The following is a 16713-nucleotide window of genomic DNA, read 5'->3' as shown; positions in this document are numbered from 1 at the left end:
TCTGCAAAAGCCACTGCTTTTGCGGAAAAACTTGCCAGTCTAGACACAGCCGGGCAGTAAGATATTCTGTGTCTTATTTTCTATCCCTTTCTTAATAATTCCTAACATTCTATTTGCCTTTTTGACCACCGCAGCACACTGTGTGGAAGTTTTCAGAGAACTGTCCACGATAACATTAAGATCTCTTTCCTGATTTGTCACAGCCAAATTAGCCCCCATCATACTGTACATATAGGTGGGGTTATTTTTTCCAAAGTGCATTACTTTACACTTATCCACATTAAATTTCATTTACCATTTTCTTGCCCAATCACTCAGTTTGGTGAGATCTTTTTGAAGTTCTTCACAGTCTGCTTCTGTCTTGACTATCTTAAACAGTTTAGTATCAAATGCAAACTTTACCACCTCACTGCTTACCCCTTTCTCCAGATCATTTATGAATAAGTTGAACAGGATTGGTCCCAGGACTGACCTTTGGGGGACACCACTAGTTACCCCTCTCTATTCTGAAAATTTACCATGTATTCCTACCCTTTGTTTCCTGTCTTTTAACCAGTTCTCAATCCATGAAAGAACCTTCCCTCTTATCCCATGACAATGTAATTTACTCAAAAGCCTTTGGTGAGGGACCTTGTCAAAGGCTTTCTGAAAATCTAAGTATACTATATCTACTGGATTCCCCTTGTCTGCATGTTTGTTAACCTCTTCAAAGAACTCTAATAGATTAGTAAGACATGATTTCCCTTTACTGAAACCATGCTGACTTTTTTCCATCAAATTATGTTCTTCTACATGACTGACAATTTTATTCTTTACTATTGTTACGACTAATTTGTCCAGTACTGAAGTTAGACTTCCCGGTCTGTAATTGCCAGGATCGCCTCTAGAGCCCTTTTAAATATTGGTGTCACCTTAGCTATCTTCCAGTTATTAGGTACGGACACCGATTTAAAGGATAGGTTACAACCACAGATAATAGTTCAGCAATTTCCCATTTGAGTTCATTTAGAACCCTTGGATGAATGCCGTTCGGTCCCGGTGATTTGTTAACGTTAAGTTTTTCTATTTGTTCCAAAGCCTCCTCTAATGACACTTCAATCTAGGACAGCTCCTCAGATTCATCAACTACAAAGGATGGGAATCTCCCTAACGTCCTCAGCCGTGAAGACTGAAGCAAAGAAATCATTTAGTTTCTCTGCAATGGCTTTCTTGTCCTTGATTTCTCCTTTTATATGTCTATCATCTAGGGGACCCACTGGTTTTTTAACAGGCTTCCTGCTTCTAATGTACTTAAAAACATTTTGCTATTTCTCTTTTAGTGTTTGGCTAACTGTTCCTCAAAATCTTTTTTTGCTTTTCTTATTACATTTTTACACTTGATTTGCCAGTGTTTATGTTCCTTTCTATTTATCTCACTGGGATTGGACTTCCATTTCTTGAAAGATGCCTTTTTGTCCCTCACTGCTTCTTTTATGTGGTGGTTAAGCCACAATGACTCTTTTTTACGTCTCTTACTATGTTTTTTAATTTGGGGTATACTTTTAAGTTGGGCCTCTATTATGGTGTCTTTAAAAAGTTTCCATGCAGCTTGCAGGGATTTGGCTCTAGTCATTGTGCCTTTTAATTTTTGTTTAACTAGCCTCCTCATTTTTGTGTAATTCCCCTTTTTGAAACTAAATGCCAGGGTGCTGGACTGCTGTGGTGTTCTTCCCACCACAGGAATGTTAAATGTTATTATATTATAGTCACTATTCCCAAGCAGTCCTGTAATGGTTATCTCCTGGACCTGATCCTGCACTCCACTCCGCCACCCACACAGCCTGACCTATCCTCCCGATATATTTTATATCCTGGTATGATTGTGTCCCACAGATTTTCCTCATTCTGCCAGGTTTCAGTGGTGCCTATTATGTCAATCTCCTCCTTTAATACGAGGTACTCTAGTTCACCCATCTTACTAGTCAGACTCCTAGCATTTGTGTAGAAGCACTTTAAAAAATTGCCACTGCTTATTTGTCTGCCTGATGCATTGGATTCCTTTATATGTTTGTCTGCTCTGGTCCATGGTTTGTCCTCTCCATTCCTCTCTTTCTGACTACAGCCTAGAGAATCTCTATCAATGGATTCTCCTGTAAGAGAAGTCTCCATCCAATTTATGTGCTTCTCCGCACCAATCGGCTATCCCTCATCTCTTAGGGTACGTCTACACTACAGCGCTAGTTCGAACTAACTTAGTTCGAATTAGTTAATTCGAACTAAGCTAGTTCGAACTAGCGCATCTAGAACTAAAAACTAGTTCGAACTAGCATTTTGCTAGTTCGAACTAGCGCGTCCACACTGATTGGACGCAGGGGGGCATTTAAGGGCAGCTGAAACCAGTTCTGGCAGGGCATCAGGTCAGCAGTTGCTTTGTGTGGCTGCTGTCTGAGGGACGTGCTTAAAGGGACCCCCCGGACAGCCGGTTCTCAGCTTTTCCTGCTTGCTTGCCAACCTCGCCGAGGGACAGCAAAGCGTCGGTCTCTGTGCCCGTCTGTGTCGGTGCTTCCCTTCGGGGGGACCGCCGCAGGTGGCAACATGGAGCCACGGCTCGCCCTGCACCTTCTGGTGCACGTTCTGGACTTGCTGCTGCAAGCCTGCAGCAATGGCTCGAGGCTGCCTGGCACCACCTGGGGAACGTCAGCCCCCTGCCTCTCCACCTGGCCGCCCTGGGGGCCGTGGAGGAGCCGCGGCGGCGCCCCGGCACCGGCGTGCCCCGCCGCATCTGGCGTCTGGACACCAGCAGCGACTGGTGGGACCGCATCGTCCTGGAGCGCTGGGACGACCGACAGTGGACCCAGAACTTTAGGATGAGGAGGGACACCTTCCTGGAGCTCTGCGAGTGGCTCGCCCCTGCCCTGCAAAGAAGGGACACTCGCATGAGGCCCGCCATCCCCCTCCAGAAGCGGGTGGCCATCGCCCTCTGGAAGCTCTCCACGCCGGACAGCTACCGATCCGTCGGGAACCAGTTCGGCGTGGGGAGATCCACTGTCGGAGCAGTGCTCATGCAGGTACGGCGCTCGTCGGCCACCGAGCCGGGGGGGAGGGGGGCTGCGAGGAGGGGATGGGCCGCCCCAGGGACAAAGGGGGGGGGCGGGAGGTGGCGAAGGCGCCCCGCACCGGAGGGGTCGGGCTGTCCCGGCCGTACTACACGCCGCCAGGGGGGTTGCTTCTGGGAGTGGGGCATGGGGCACTGCCAGGGCACGCATGCTCCCAGCCACCCGGGCACCCCACTGATTGACGCTTTGCTGTGTCTCTCTCCGCAGGTGGTCAAGGCCATCAACCGGGTGCTGCTCCGCAGGGTGGTCCGCCTCGCCGACCCGGATGCCGTCATCCGGGGATTCGGCGCCCTCGGCTTCCCCAACTGCGGGGGGGCCATCGACGGGACGCACATCCCCATCCGTGCCCCGGAACACCAGGCGTCCCGGTACGTGAACCGCAAGGGGTACTTCTCCGTCATCCTGCAGGCCGTGTGTGACCACCGGGGACAGTTCACGGACATAAATGTGGGCTGGTCCGGCAAAGCACACGACTCACGGGTGTACCGGAACTCCTCCGTGTGCCAGCGGCTGCAGGACGGGACCTTCTTCCCCGACCGCCACATCAGGGTCGGGGACGTGGACATGCCCGTCTGCCTGGTGGGGGATGCCGCCTACCCACTGCAGCCGTGGCTCATGAAGCCCTACACGGGGCACCTCAATCCCTCCCGCCAGGCCTTCAATAACAGGCTGAGCAGGGCCCGCATCGTGGTGGAGGGGGCCTTCGGGCGACTGAAAGCCCGCTTTCGATGCCTCCTCACCCGTCTGGACCTGGCCGAGCACAACATCCCTCCCGTGGTGGCGGCATGTTGTGTGCTCCACAATTTGTGTGAGCGGAAGGGGGAGGCTTTCCTGCCAGCCTGGATGGCTGAGGCTGACCGCATGGCTGGACACTACGGTCAGCCCCGCACCGCCGCTGTCCGGGAAGCCCAGCGGGGGGCCATCCGGATCCGGGAAGCCCTGCGGGAGAGCTTCCTGGTGGAGGAGGAGGAGGACTGACCTCTCCCTGCATGCCCCACCGGGGCCTTCTTCCACCCTACCCCCCCCTTCCCCTTTCCCCTCCCTACCTACTGTCAAATAAAGACACCTGTTTTTCCAACAAAAATGTCTGTTTATTTCACAGAACTGGGGTGGGGGAGGGAGGAATGAAGGTGGGAGAAGGGAGGGGGAAACCTGGGACGAGGGAGCTGGAAGGGGAGGGGAGGGAAGGGAGGAAGGGAAAGGAAAGCTCAGGGGTGGGAGTCCGGCTGCCTCTCCCGTCTCGCCACACTGCGGGTCCGGGGGCGTCGGTGGGGAATGGTTGTGGGGGGGGGCAGAGAGGACAGGGGGTGTGGAGGAAGCAGGAGCGGAAGCAGGAGGAGCAGGGGGAGCAAGAGGGGGAGAAAGAGGGGGAGCAAGAGGGGGAGAAAGAGGGGGAGCAAGAGGGGGAGCAGGGGGAGGAGGAAATGGAAAGCGGTCCAGCAGGCTCTGGAGGTGGCCTCGCAGGGCACGGCCCTGCTCCTCCAGGGCCTCCAGACTCCTCTGGCGCAGCCTGAGGTCCTCCTGGACCCAGTGGTCCTGGAGACGGAGCTGTCGGTCCAGGAACCGGAGATGCCGCCTCTGGTAGTCCTCCTGGTTCCTGGCTGTCCTGCTTGCCCGGGCGCGGGCGGCTGCTGCAGGCGGTGTGGTGCGCCCTGCAGGCCCCGGTGCTGCAGCTGTGGTGCAAGAAGACCAGCGGTCAATTACCCCAGGGGCCCAGGTGTGTGAAACCCAGCTCCCCTCTGCAAGGCCAGGGCCCCTGCAGGATCCCCAGCTGCTGCTCCGTGGTGGGCAAGGCCCAGGCGCACGGTCCCGGGGCTCCCTCTCGCCCCAGCCCCCCGTACACATAAGGGGAACACGAGGGTACTCACAGGTGGACGCCTCCCCGGCCTCTGATGATGCAGGCGAGCGGCTCTGTGGGGTGCCTCGGGGGTCCCGGGTCCTGGGCAGGCTGGCGGCAGGCTCCTGGCTCTCAGAGCCCTCCTCCTCCTCCTCCGTCTCCAGGAGCGGTCCCTCTGCCCTGGGGTCAATCACGTCCCGGGGGGCAGGGACGGCATGAGGCCCCAGGATGCGGTCCAGGGCATGGAAGTGGGGGCAGGCCTCCGGGTCAGCCCCTGGCAGGCAGGCCCGGGAGTAGGACTGCCGCAAGTCTTTAATCTTGCAGCGCACCTGCTCCCGGCTGCGCTGGTGGCCCCTGGCGGCCAGGCTGGCAGCCATGCGTCCGTAGACGGCCGCGTTCCGGTGGCTAGTGCGGAGATCGTGGACATTTGAGGCTTCCCCCCAAACCTCGATGAGGTCCACGATCTCCGCACTTGACCAGGCGGGCGCCCGCCTTTTGCGCCCCCGGGCAGGCTCCCGGGAGCCGCCAGGCTGGTCGTGGGGAGCAGTGGAGGGCTGGGAGCCCTCGGATGGCTGGCTCATGGTGTGGCAGGTGCAGGCTGTGCAGGCAAGGGTGCTTGCAGCCTTGCAACTGGCACAAAGTGAGTAGCCAGCCCGTGGCCCTTTAAGGGCTCCGGGGCCAGGAGGGGGGCAATAGAGTTTCCCTGGTTTTGGCCAGAGTGGCCACCAGGGAAACCTGGGAAGCCTTAGCCTCCCACTAGTTCGAACTAAAAGGGCTACACAGCCCTTAGTTCGAACTAGCTAGTTCGAACTAGGCGTTAGTCCTCGTAAAATGAGGTTTACCTAGTTCGAACTAAGCGCTCCGTTAGTTCGAATTAAGTTCGAACTAACGGAGCGCTAGTGTAGCGCCTAGGAAAGTTAGTTCGAACTAACTTTCTAGTGTAGACATACCCTCTGTTTAAAAACTGCTCTATGGCCTTTTTAATGTTTAGTGCCAGCAGTCTGGTTCCACCCTGGTTTAGGTGGAGCCCATCCTTCCAGTATAGGCTCCCCCTCTCCCAAAAGTGTCCCCAGTTCCTAATAAATCTAAACTCCTCCTCCCTACACCATCGTCTCATCCACGCATTGAGACTCTGAAGCTCTGCCTGCCTACCTGGCTCTGTGCGTGGAACTGGAAGCATTTCCGAGAATGCCACCATAGAGGTCCTGGATTTCAGTCTCTTTCCTAGCAACCAAAATTTGGCCTCCAGGACATCTCTCCAACCCTTCCCTAAGTCATTGGTACCTACATGTACAACGACCACCGGCTCCTCCCCGGCACTACACGTAAGTCTATCTAGTTGCCTCGACAGATCCACAATCTTCGCACCAGGCAGGCAAGTGACCATACTGTTCTCCCGGTCATCACAAACCCAACTATCTATGTTTCTAACGATCGAATCACCCACTACTAACACCTGCCTCTTCCTAACAACTGACATTCCCTCCCCCTCAGAGGTATCCTCAGTGCAAGAGGATATCGCAACATCCTCTGGAACAAGGGTCCCATCTATGGGATGGTTTCCCTCTGTTCCCATTGAATGCTCTGTTCCCCTGAGACTTTCATCCTCCTTAACAGCACTGGGGCTCTCAGACTGGAGGTGGGACAGGACTACAGTGTCCTGGAAAGTCTCATCAACATAGCTGTCTGCGTCCCTTAGCTCCTCCAGTTCAGCCACCTTGGCCTCCAAAGCTCAAACTCAGTCTCTGAGGGTCAGGAGCTCCTTGCAACAGGTGCATACATTTGCCACTCACCCATAGGGCAGGTAATCATACATGTTACTCTCTACGCAATAAACAGGATAGCCCCCAATCTTCTGCTGAGCTTCTGTCTGCATTTTTTCCTATGAATGAGTTTGATTGATAAGGTTTCTAGTTAAAACAGGAAGTTTTTATTAAAACCTTTAAACTAAAGTATAAAGACTGGCAAGAGTACCTTGGCCCTTTCTCACTCCCCTTCCCAACTCCCTCTCAAAAATCCCTGCTTGCTGCTCCTGTTTGCAAGCTCCCTGGTCGCTGACTCACAGCTTTATAAAGCCCTGGTAGCCCCGCCCCCTGACTAAGGCTCAGTCAATTAACAGAGGATTCTAGATTTCAAACCTTTAGAAGCTTACAGCTTCCAGCCACAGCACACGCTCCTTCAAACAAACAAACAAACAAACACAAGCTCAGCACACAGCAAGTAACCCCCCCCAAACACACACACACAAACACACACTACAGACAGCCACTTACCTCTAGGGTCCTGTATTTACTCCTCCTTTACCTGGAGAACTCCCTCTCAAAACTCCCTGCTTGCAGCTCCTGTTCACAAGCTGTATAAACAACAGGTAAAGCATTTATAGATATGAAAATATATCATTTTCTTCTAAAAAGTCTATTCTGACCCCAGAGCAATGTTTTAAATGAAGAAAAACAAAAATCATTTGAGTTAAGGACCTGAGCAACACTGGGTAAATCTAGTTTATTACATACAAAAATATTGCAGAAAGATTATTTTAATTGTATGTACAAAGAATCCCAAAGCCCTTGAACCATCTGGACATATACTTTGATTCTCTATAAATGAGAGCCAAACCTGCACTTGAATTACAAAATGGTTTACATTTTATATGTCTATGTCTAAAAACACTAGCACACTTTCATGACATTGCTCAGGTCCTTAAGGAGGGGCTCCGGGTAGGGTGGAGAAGTGCAGGAGTCAGAGTTTGGGGGTGAGGAATGGCTCTGGGCAGGGGAGTGTGTGTGTGTGTGTATGTGTGTGTGTGCATGCACGCACATGTATGGCATGGGGAGTAAAGTCCTATCACCCTGAGATTCATACCAGGGCTACTTGCTCTTCCCCTTCCTGTCCCTGTCAGGGAGCAAGAGCAAAGTGCACAGCTTGTCTGCCCCTTATGCTCCCCAGACAGAATGAGGAATGCAGCAAACTGGGCACTTTCCCCTATCACCTGCTTGGCAATTCTGTCTCTTTTCTGTATGGTTATATGAGAAACAATCCCATTCCAGGCACATCTCATTTTCCTGGCACAGCCAAATTCTTACCTTGCTTTAAGTTATAAGAGGAAATAGTATACTGAATTTGGTGGTCCTAGCTCTTACCATTTAAGAGGAGTTCTTGAACAAACAGACAGACAAATTCACGTAAATATATAGTAGATAATGTCATGTCTCTTACGGGACAGGGGCAATGTCACTTCTTGAACAACTTAAATGAAAAATTCTGCTACTAAAATCCTGATTCACTGCCATTAGAGTTCTGCCTGCAGACTGATTTTTGAATATGGCTTAACTTTTAAATGATGCTCTTTAACTCTGAAATTCTATTAAAGAACATACACATTTAGAACTACTTTTCAGAAGTGAGCTCTAATCATGGGATTGCAATTCTGAACATGTAGATAGCTGTGTTCACAATGTATGGGCACAGAATAGATTTTATGTCCCCAGCGAGTTTCATGTGAACATAGTCAGTGATCAAATACCATAGCGTAAAAAGATAGATAACCATCCAACAACCCATCTGAAGGCATATAACAGGTTGTTAGAATTCCATTTGCTATACTGTCAAGTCACAGAATTGGAGTATATGGTAAGTTGAACAGGTACATACTCTTGACTGAGATCCATAACCTAGGTGGATTCTCATCCCATAAAGAGCTATGTGAATTCCATGGGGCAAGGCCACCCACTGCCACCATTCCATGAATCAGTGACTCTACCTCCTACTAAATATTGCAGAGCGGGGTAGAGAGGCATGGATCCACATTCCTATAACATTCCCACTCAGTATCTGGCTCAACCAGCATACCACATTTGATGGTGAATCCTGGTCACATGCCACCAGAGGCATGTTGCCCATATGGTAAGAAGAGGGGGGCATAGAAGAGTGATATCAGGAATCTAGTGCCAACCTTGACTTTCCAGTGAGAGGCATCTGCATGAGATCACTGCACATAAGTAGAGACACCAATTGTCACAAATGAGTCTGTTGGTACCAAGGAATTCCTCACTAGGATTGTCAGAAGACTTACCTCCAAGTCCTCATCTATTCACCAGCTAATTTCCAGCATACCGTCAGTGAGCTCAACATTTCATTTGGTTCCTTTTCAACCTCTTTCCTCGACCCTTTGCACAAGCAGCTCTACAGGGATTACTAACGCCCCAGGGCTGCAATAGCCTTCTTACTCCATGCATGTGGTGGGGAGGGAGAAAGAGAGAGAGAAAGGGGATAGGTTCTCCAGCAGTCCAGTGAGTGGGCAAGGCCACCTCATTTTCATGAGCTTTCAGCACCCTTGAGCAGCACCGTGTCAATATGAATTTAGTTTTCTCCTCATTATTTTTTCTTTTTATCGCATCTGAACACAATCAGTTACTATTCTTTTAACATGCAGTAATTAAATTGATGTTTATATTGTTGTTAGTGTACATGGTACAATAAATGAAGCATGTCAGGCATTTAACAGGGTACTGTCCCCAAGCTCACACAATGCAAAACAATACTCACAGACAATGATGAGAATACAGTATTAAACAATGGGCTGATTTTTATTAAATCACATGTGTGAAAATAGCCACTTGCCTCTATGTACTGCAAATTTACCAGGTTGCCCGAGCTGTGCACCAGTCTGGTCATGTGAATACATGTGCAAGTTTGTGCAATAGAGGCCGAGTCCAAAGTCCAGTTTTCCCCCTGACTTCAATGAACGTTGAGTCAGGACCAGAGTCAGCGCCCATTTCATGTACACAACTTAACAGAAGTCATGATCAATATTTTGCTTATATCAACACAATTTTGAAACACCACCGCTTCATTAAGTTTTAGCCTAATCCTGGTGAGAGGCTCCAGAACTTACTTTCAGTAACTGACCAAGTTAATTTTGAGATGTCAGGTCTGCAGAGTAAGCCCGGGCTGGTAGGATCTGTATCTCCTTCCCTATAACAGAGATCATCTATGTTGCATGTTTTCTTAACAGAAATGTCAGTGTAAAATGGATTAAATTTCTAGGGTTTTCTCTTGGTTCTCAAACAAACAATAAAATCTTTATGTACTCTAAAATGTCAGAGAAAGACAATCTACTCTAACTTACCAGTTTAATTGAATAAAATACTCATTTTTGTTTGGGAATGAATTTGAGGGCAACATTTCCAAAGTTGCTTTATCCCAATCTGTGCATGAAAAAATCCCATTGTTACAATCTGATTTACTATATTGTTTATACTTCTTGCACTTTCCCCTGATAACTTCCTGATTCTTTGAAGATATCCCAAAATGCTTCACTCTGTGACAACACACTGACCTCATGCAGGGCATGCGCACCATTAAAACTTGTAGGACCAAATTTATCAGTAGTGTAATGTCAATGAAATAAACAGTTGCACTAGGGATAAATTAGTCCCTGGCCTTTATGATGTCACAGTGTGATGTATTATTTTGCTGAAGCAGGAAATGTTAATGTAAGGTGACAAAAGAAAAATAACTGATTTTAATAAATTTATTTTATTGATTATTTGAATGCCCACTCCCACCACTCATAGCCTGGATGCTGCATGCTTGCAGCACATAAACCTGTGCTTCACTCAATTTCATCTTTCCTTTGTTGTTCACTATGAATGCCAGGTATATGGTATTTATCTACTTGTCTGAGAAGGGCCTGATAGTACATAATAACATTCCCTCATAATAAGCACAGGGGCACAGATGGAGAGTAGTTCTTACTGGTGGACAGGGGGCTGCAGACAGGGGAGTTTGAGAGGGAACATAAGGGATCCCGCAGCTGAATAGGCTGCCTGGAGAGTGGACTAGCTTTGGCGTAAGTAAGTTTGCTCGACTGTTTGCATTTTGTTTCTGTTCTGTTGCAGGTGATTTCAGTTACTATGGCAGTTGGGATCCTGTGAACTGGGAGTGCTTGATCCTTTGTTCCCTTGATTACTTTTGATCAGTCTCACTCAGCCTTGCAATTTCAGTGTTTTGCATTATAAGACTTTTGTAACTATGTAAATCACCAGACAGGAGAGACGTTAGCTGATGTAAAGTGCTGATTTCCAACAGAACATGTTACATTCTGGCAGACAAGGAAGACTCATCAACATGCCTAAGATTACATGTGCCTGCGTTTATACTCGATAATTTCGTGAGCTCTAAATGTGGAAGTCACAACAAATTTGGGGTTTGTGCCCTCTTTCCTAACCATCTGCCCTGAGGCTGGTACTCTCACTCTTGAATCACTGAAGGACAGCTTGACAATCGCTAGATGCATTAGTTGTATGATCAGTTGCGCCTCTCCTACTTTAATAAAAAATAGTTAGATACTGAAAGAGATGGTTCACAATGTATTCAAATTCATTTTTTAAAAATTAAATATTTCTAGGTCAGGCACACAAATAATAACCTCATACAACATCTCTTTTAATGTAAAGATGGAAATTTCATTATGGGTCAAAATTAATTTGACTATTTATACAGCTAACATTTTCCCATTACAATTAGACACTTGTTTTGCTGGTTTTTTCACATACGAACTATTTTGGTTCTGATATAAGGACAGTCTATCCTTCTTTCTTATCTTTCTTTTTAAAAGGAATGTGGCAAGAATGAATTAATCTACAGTTAATAGAAATATTAATAAAACCACAGTTTTGATGGCATTTAACCTCATAACCTTTGAAATGTGATGCAGATATTTTCCACGGTCATCTTTCTGTTACCACTCTTGCGAATTCTGAGGTATAAATTTGCTACAGAGACATATTGACTTTTTTAAAAATTATAAAGCTAGATGTTATAAAGCTAGATAGTAGTGAGATAAGATATGTTCCCAGCTCTATGTACATGTACAATTTCATGCGGATCAGATTGAATCTTACGCTGCATTTTGTTTCTGTGGGCTAAACTGTCTCCACCCTCCTTACCAAACCTGACTACATTTCCCCAATGTATCTGTGTAATTATAGACTCAGTGGCTATGGCCCCCAAAATCCTACAGAGGAGTGTCTCACTGTGTGTGTGCAGGCTTCCCTAGCTGTCTTCATTTCCACCATGCAGCAGGTACACATCCTTCCTACTCTCTGTCAGGACTGACACTTCTGGGGAATAAGGATAAATTTGTTTAACCAGAAATAAGAAACTGAAGAACAAGAATTTAGCTAAATATTCCTTCATTAATGAGGTGCCTGCTAAAATGATTCCTCTATGAGATGTGGGAGCAAGTAGGTCTGTCCCAAACCACAGAGTGGCTTGCTGTAATGGACCCATTTTACACTGTTGTAACTCTATTAACATTAGCAGGAAACTCCTGATTTACACTATTGTAATTGCACAGGGCAGATATAGCTGAAAGTAAAAAAATTCCAATCCCTCAGATTCCCCACCAAGTTTGATCCTGTACAAATATTAGTGGTGGGGGGGTGCATTTTCTAACTGAGCTCAAGTCAGTACTAAGAGTGTCAATAAAAGTGATTTACGATAAAGATTTTGTAGCTGGGAACCAAATGTGCTACCACGGAGAGTGTTATAACAGAAAACCTTGCCATGAGGTGAGAGTGGGACATTTCAAACTGTGATAAGCGAACTCTCAATAATTACTTCACTGTGAGCTGGTTCTGAAGGGCTTTTAACCTAATGGAGTGTAAATTTGCTGTTGACTTTCTCATTTGAACCAACATGCAGATAAGTGGAGCCATGTTGTGCTCAAGAAATAGCTATAGCCTGCATTCTATAATCTGTCAAAATAATCATAGCATCTGCAGGAACTAGTTGAGTAAAAGTTTCTTTTCTCAATAAGGAAAGTTTCCCACTGAATACATTCCAAACAAAACCCCACATAAATAAGAAGCAATTTTACTTTGGAGTTTTCTTAGTCTCTTGTCCAAGATCAAGAGCCAACTCTTCATTGCAGCATGAATACTTATGAATTAATCAGGTATCCTGGGAAATTCTAGCATTCTATCCATCTAAATTCCTCCTTTAATTTCATTAACATGTGTTACAATATTTTAAATGTCCTGTCCTAAACTAATGTGTACTGCTGCTCTGTATTAATAAATGGCTGCTGTATTTTACCCAAGTACGACAAAAAAATTCATTTCCATTTTTATAATACAGGTAGGACCTCTCTGGTCTGGCATCCTTGGGAAATGAGCAGTCCTGAACCACAGAGTTTGCTGGACCAAGGAGGTCAAGGCTTCCCTTCTGGCTGTTGGTCCTGCTTCCCTGCCAGCCCTGCTGTCCCCAGCCCTGCCAGGGCTGTGATCCTGCCTGGAGACTGGGCTGTGCTCCCTACCATGTGCGGGGTGCAATGCCCCGCTCCCTCTGGCTTGACTGGGGCTGCACTCCCCACTGTGCCAGCCCCGGCCAGCTGTGCTCCCTGCTCTGCCGGCTCGGCCAGGGCTATGCTCCCCACCACCAGCCCCGGCTGGGGCTGTGCTCTGCACCGCCAGCTTAGCCCCTGAACCTGGCCAAGTGGGGCTCTCGATCCAGCACTATCCATGTTCCTTCCAGATCATGAATGTTACTGGACTATAGAGTCCTGGATTTTAGAGGTTTATCCTGTCGAAACAATATATTTAAAGCATCAGGTTCCAACTTGGAAAAATTAGGTGTGTTCTTCAGGCAGCTGAAGAACGGGATTCTGGCCTTCTCAGTAAGGACACTTCATTACAACCAGCTGATCACTCCTGAAATTCCCCAACACAGGGCAGCACTTGCATAGGTGTATTTCTCAGCATGTTTTTCTGATAACTGACTGCCATGTGTAGGTACATCCCTCTGAACTGTTAAAAATTCCTATTGTGTTTTCTATTTCACCTACCACTGAAGGTATGGAAGTCTTGCAAAGAGTTGAGTGCCTACAGTAAAGTGCTGAATATATTTGCTCTCAGCTTCCTTTGTATGCATTAATCTAAATTCCTTCTACTCTGCCCAGGTAATTAAAATTAATCCCAGTGCTGTGAAAAGTTCAAATATAAGTATAAATTACAAACCTGCAGTTTGATAACTTCACATTTCAGAGTTGGTGGCTCTCTGAATCCTTGTCCAAAAGCTCTCTCAGTCATACTGTCAAACATCATACAATCCATCATCGTCCTGAATGCGGCTGCTTTGGCACACCCTCGCCCCCTCCTCCGCCCCCTCCCCCTCTCCCACCGACCCCTACCTTCCCCTGCCCCCCCCTCCCGGCAGTAGAGAGGAAAATTACATTAATTGCGTGTCAGCTGTGGATCCAGCCGGAGTGACTGTAACTAACCAGAACGTCCTGAATGCGGCTGCTTTGGCACACCCTCACCCCCTCCCTCGCCCCCTCCCCCTCTCCCACCGACCCCTACCTTCCCCTGCCCCCCCCTCCCGGCAGTAGAGAGGAAAATTACATTAACTGTGTGTTGGCTGTGGATCCAGCCAGAGTGACTGTAACTGACCAGAACGTCCTGAATGCGGCTGCTTTGGCACACCCTCACCCCGCCCTCCTCCCCCTCTCCCACCGACCCCTACCTTCCCCTGCCCCTCCCCCCCCCCCGGCAGTAGAGAGGAAAGTTACATTAACTGCGTGTCGGCTGTGGATCCAGCCGCAGTTAATCAATTACTCTAACAACTTGAAGCAGCTGCCGGAGCACTTCTGGGTTGCAGTTGGTGCCGGACCATCAGGCGTACCGGACCACCGGAGTTTTACTGTAACTAATTAACACACATTTAAACTATGTAAAACATAATGCTTCTCTCTGTAACTATATATATAATAAGAGAAATAGTGAACAATATTGCCCCTGCCTGAGCTGTCTCCAACATTTCATTTTGACTGATTAAAATGTTTAAATCATAATTCAGATACAATTTTAGAATGACAGAGATCTGTCATACAACAGATATTAGAAAGAGATATACAAATGCACTACAAGATCTTATAGATCTAATTTAGAGATCCAACCAAAGAAAGAAATTAATGGGAAGATTTATACATTTGACTTTTCAAACTTCCTAGATTAACTCTACTTTTGAAAATGTGATATTGAGTAGCCAAGGAAACTGTCATGCTGCTAAGAAAAAGCTGAGTATGTCTTGGGTCTGCTTCCATTTAGCCTTGTCTACACTAGGACCACACTAGTCTGAAATAACTCCATCTCCCAAGGTCAAATTAGTAAGTGATGCATCCACACTATTAAGCCTATTATTTTGGAATAACAGGCCATGGAATTCGAACTGTATATGCCGGCTTTTCATCAGGAATAATGCTAATTCCAAACTTGCAAGTTCGAAATAATGTTAGTGTGGGCACTCCAGTACCACTAATTTGAACTAATTGGCCTGTGGAAGGCTTCCCGCAGCTCCCCAGAGTGCTTCCTGGGGCTCTGAGTCCGAGGTAGTGCATCCACAAAGCCTGTCTCGGACTAATTTAGATGCTTCCCCATAGTGAGGACATTCAAATTCAAATTTGTTAAATTGGGAATTCTTAAGTCAAATTTAGTAATTTAGTATTTATTTATATTGAATTTAGTAATTGAAATAATTTCCTAGTGTAGACATGGCCTTAGAGTAACACCTTTAACCTCCTCTGGCAGTGTAAAATGTAACTTAGGGTGTGTCTAGACTACAGAGTTTTGTCGACAAAAGTGGACTGTTGTTGACAAAACTATACCTGCGTCTACACTACCGCTGAGTTCTGTCGACATAACGTCGACAGAACTCAGCAGTTTTGTCGACATTGGTAAACCTCATTTTACGAGGCATAACACCTTCTGTCGACAGAGTTTCTGTGGACAGAAGGTGTTATTGCATGTAAACTGTCCTTTGAGTCTACACTACCATGTCGACAAAGCAGCTTGCTTTGTCAACAGAACTGAATGTAGTGTAGACGCTCTTTGTCAACAGAAGTTTTGTCGACAGTATCTGTCGACAAAACTTCTGTCGACAAAAGCCTGTAGTCTAGACGTACCCTTAGAATCAGGCCCTAACAAACATTGGAAATGTTAGAAATGAATGGGTGTAAAGAGTCTACAGCCCAAGCCTCAGTGTTTTCTTTTGGAGCTAGACACCTTCCTAAAAATATCAGAGAGGTAGCCAAGCTCGTCCTATCCACAAAACCAACAAGGAGTCCTGTGGAACTATTTGGGTGGGGTTTTGCCCACAAAAGGTTATGCCCAAATACATCTGTTAGTTTTAAGGTGCCACTGGACTCCTCATTTTCCTGCTAAAATAAAAATAAAAAAATATTCTCTTACTAAATACTGATCAGGGCCCATAAATAAGTTAAATGTAGGGAATTGTTTGATAGGGCTCCTTGACAGAAGAGAGTATGTGAAATATGCCATTCTCCTCAGCTACTAGTCTAGATTGTATATTCAGTGAGATTGGTCAATATTTTAATTCTGACATTCCAGAAATTGAGTCTGTGCGTTGCCCTGGGGAAACAAGAAGCAGAACAGATAACAAATATAGCTGTTTTAAATTGGAATAAAGTTGTGGGATAATGAGTAGGCCCACTGTAGGGAATGACTTTCAGTGTGCAAAACCTGAGGAGAAAGGCAATAAAATGTGCTAGTCTGGCACAAAATCCAAGAAGAGTGTAAGAATAAATTTTCCTATATAGTTCGACTTACCAGACAACACACTGCGGACATACGAACTAAAAACTTTAAAACATGCATAGCCCCATTCTACACACTGTCCATTACCACTGCGGAGATTAGGGCATTTTAATGCTGAGAGGTCTTCAATTGAGCTCTGAAATCCTTGGGTGTGTATAGACTACAG

At 46.9% G+C, this 16713-nt stretch overlaps 1 protein-coding gene across 1 annotated transcript in view; it reads right to left on the bottom strand.

The window, feature by feature from the left end:
* Positions 1-16713, bottom strand: part of VWDE (von Willebrand factor D and EGF domains) — a 31432-nt gene that overhangs the window by 10168 nt on the left and 4551 nt on the right. Inside the window, 4 exon segments of the mRNA XM_089776014.1 lie at positions 9827-9938; positions 13953-14025; positions 16334-16361; positions 16560-16700. Coding sequence (XP_089632140.1) covers positions 9827-9938; positions 13953-14025; positions 16334-16361; positions 16560-16700 — 354 coding nt within the window.

Source organism: Pelodiscus sinensis, chromosome 2 (genome assembly GCF_052426305.1).
Source record: "Pelodiscus sinensis isolate ZL-2025 chromosome 2, ASM5242630v1, whole genome shotgun sequence".
NCBI lineage: Eukaryota > Metazoa > Chordata > Testudines > Trionychidae > Pelodiscus > Pelodiscus sinensis.
This window is presented reverse-complemented; position numbering and strand designations above follow the sequence as displayed.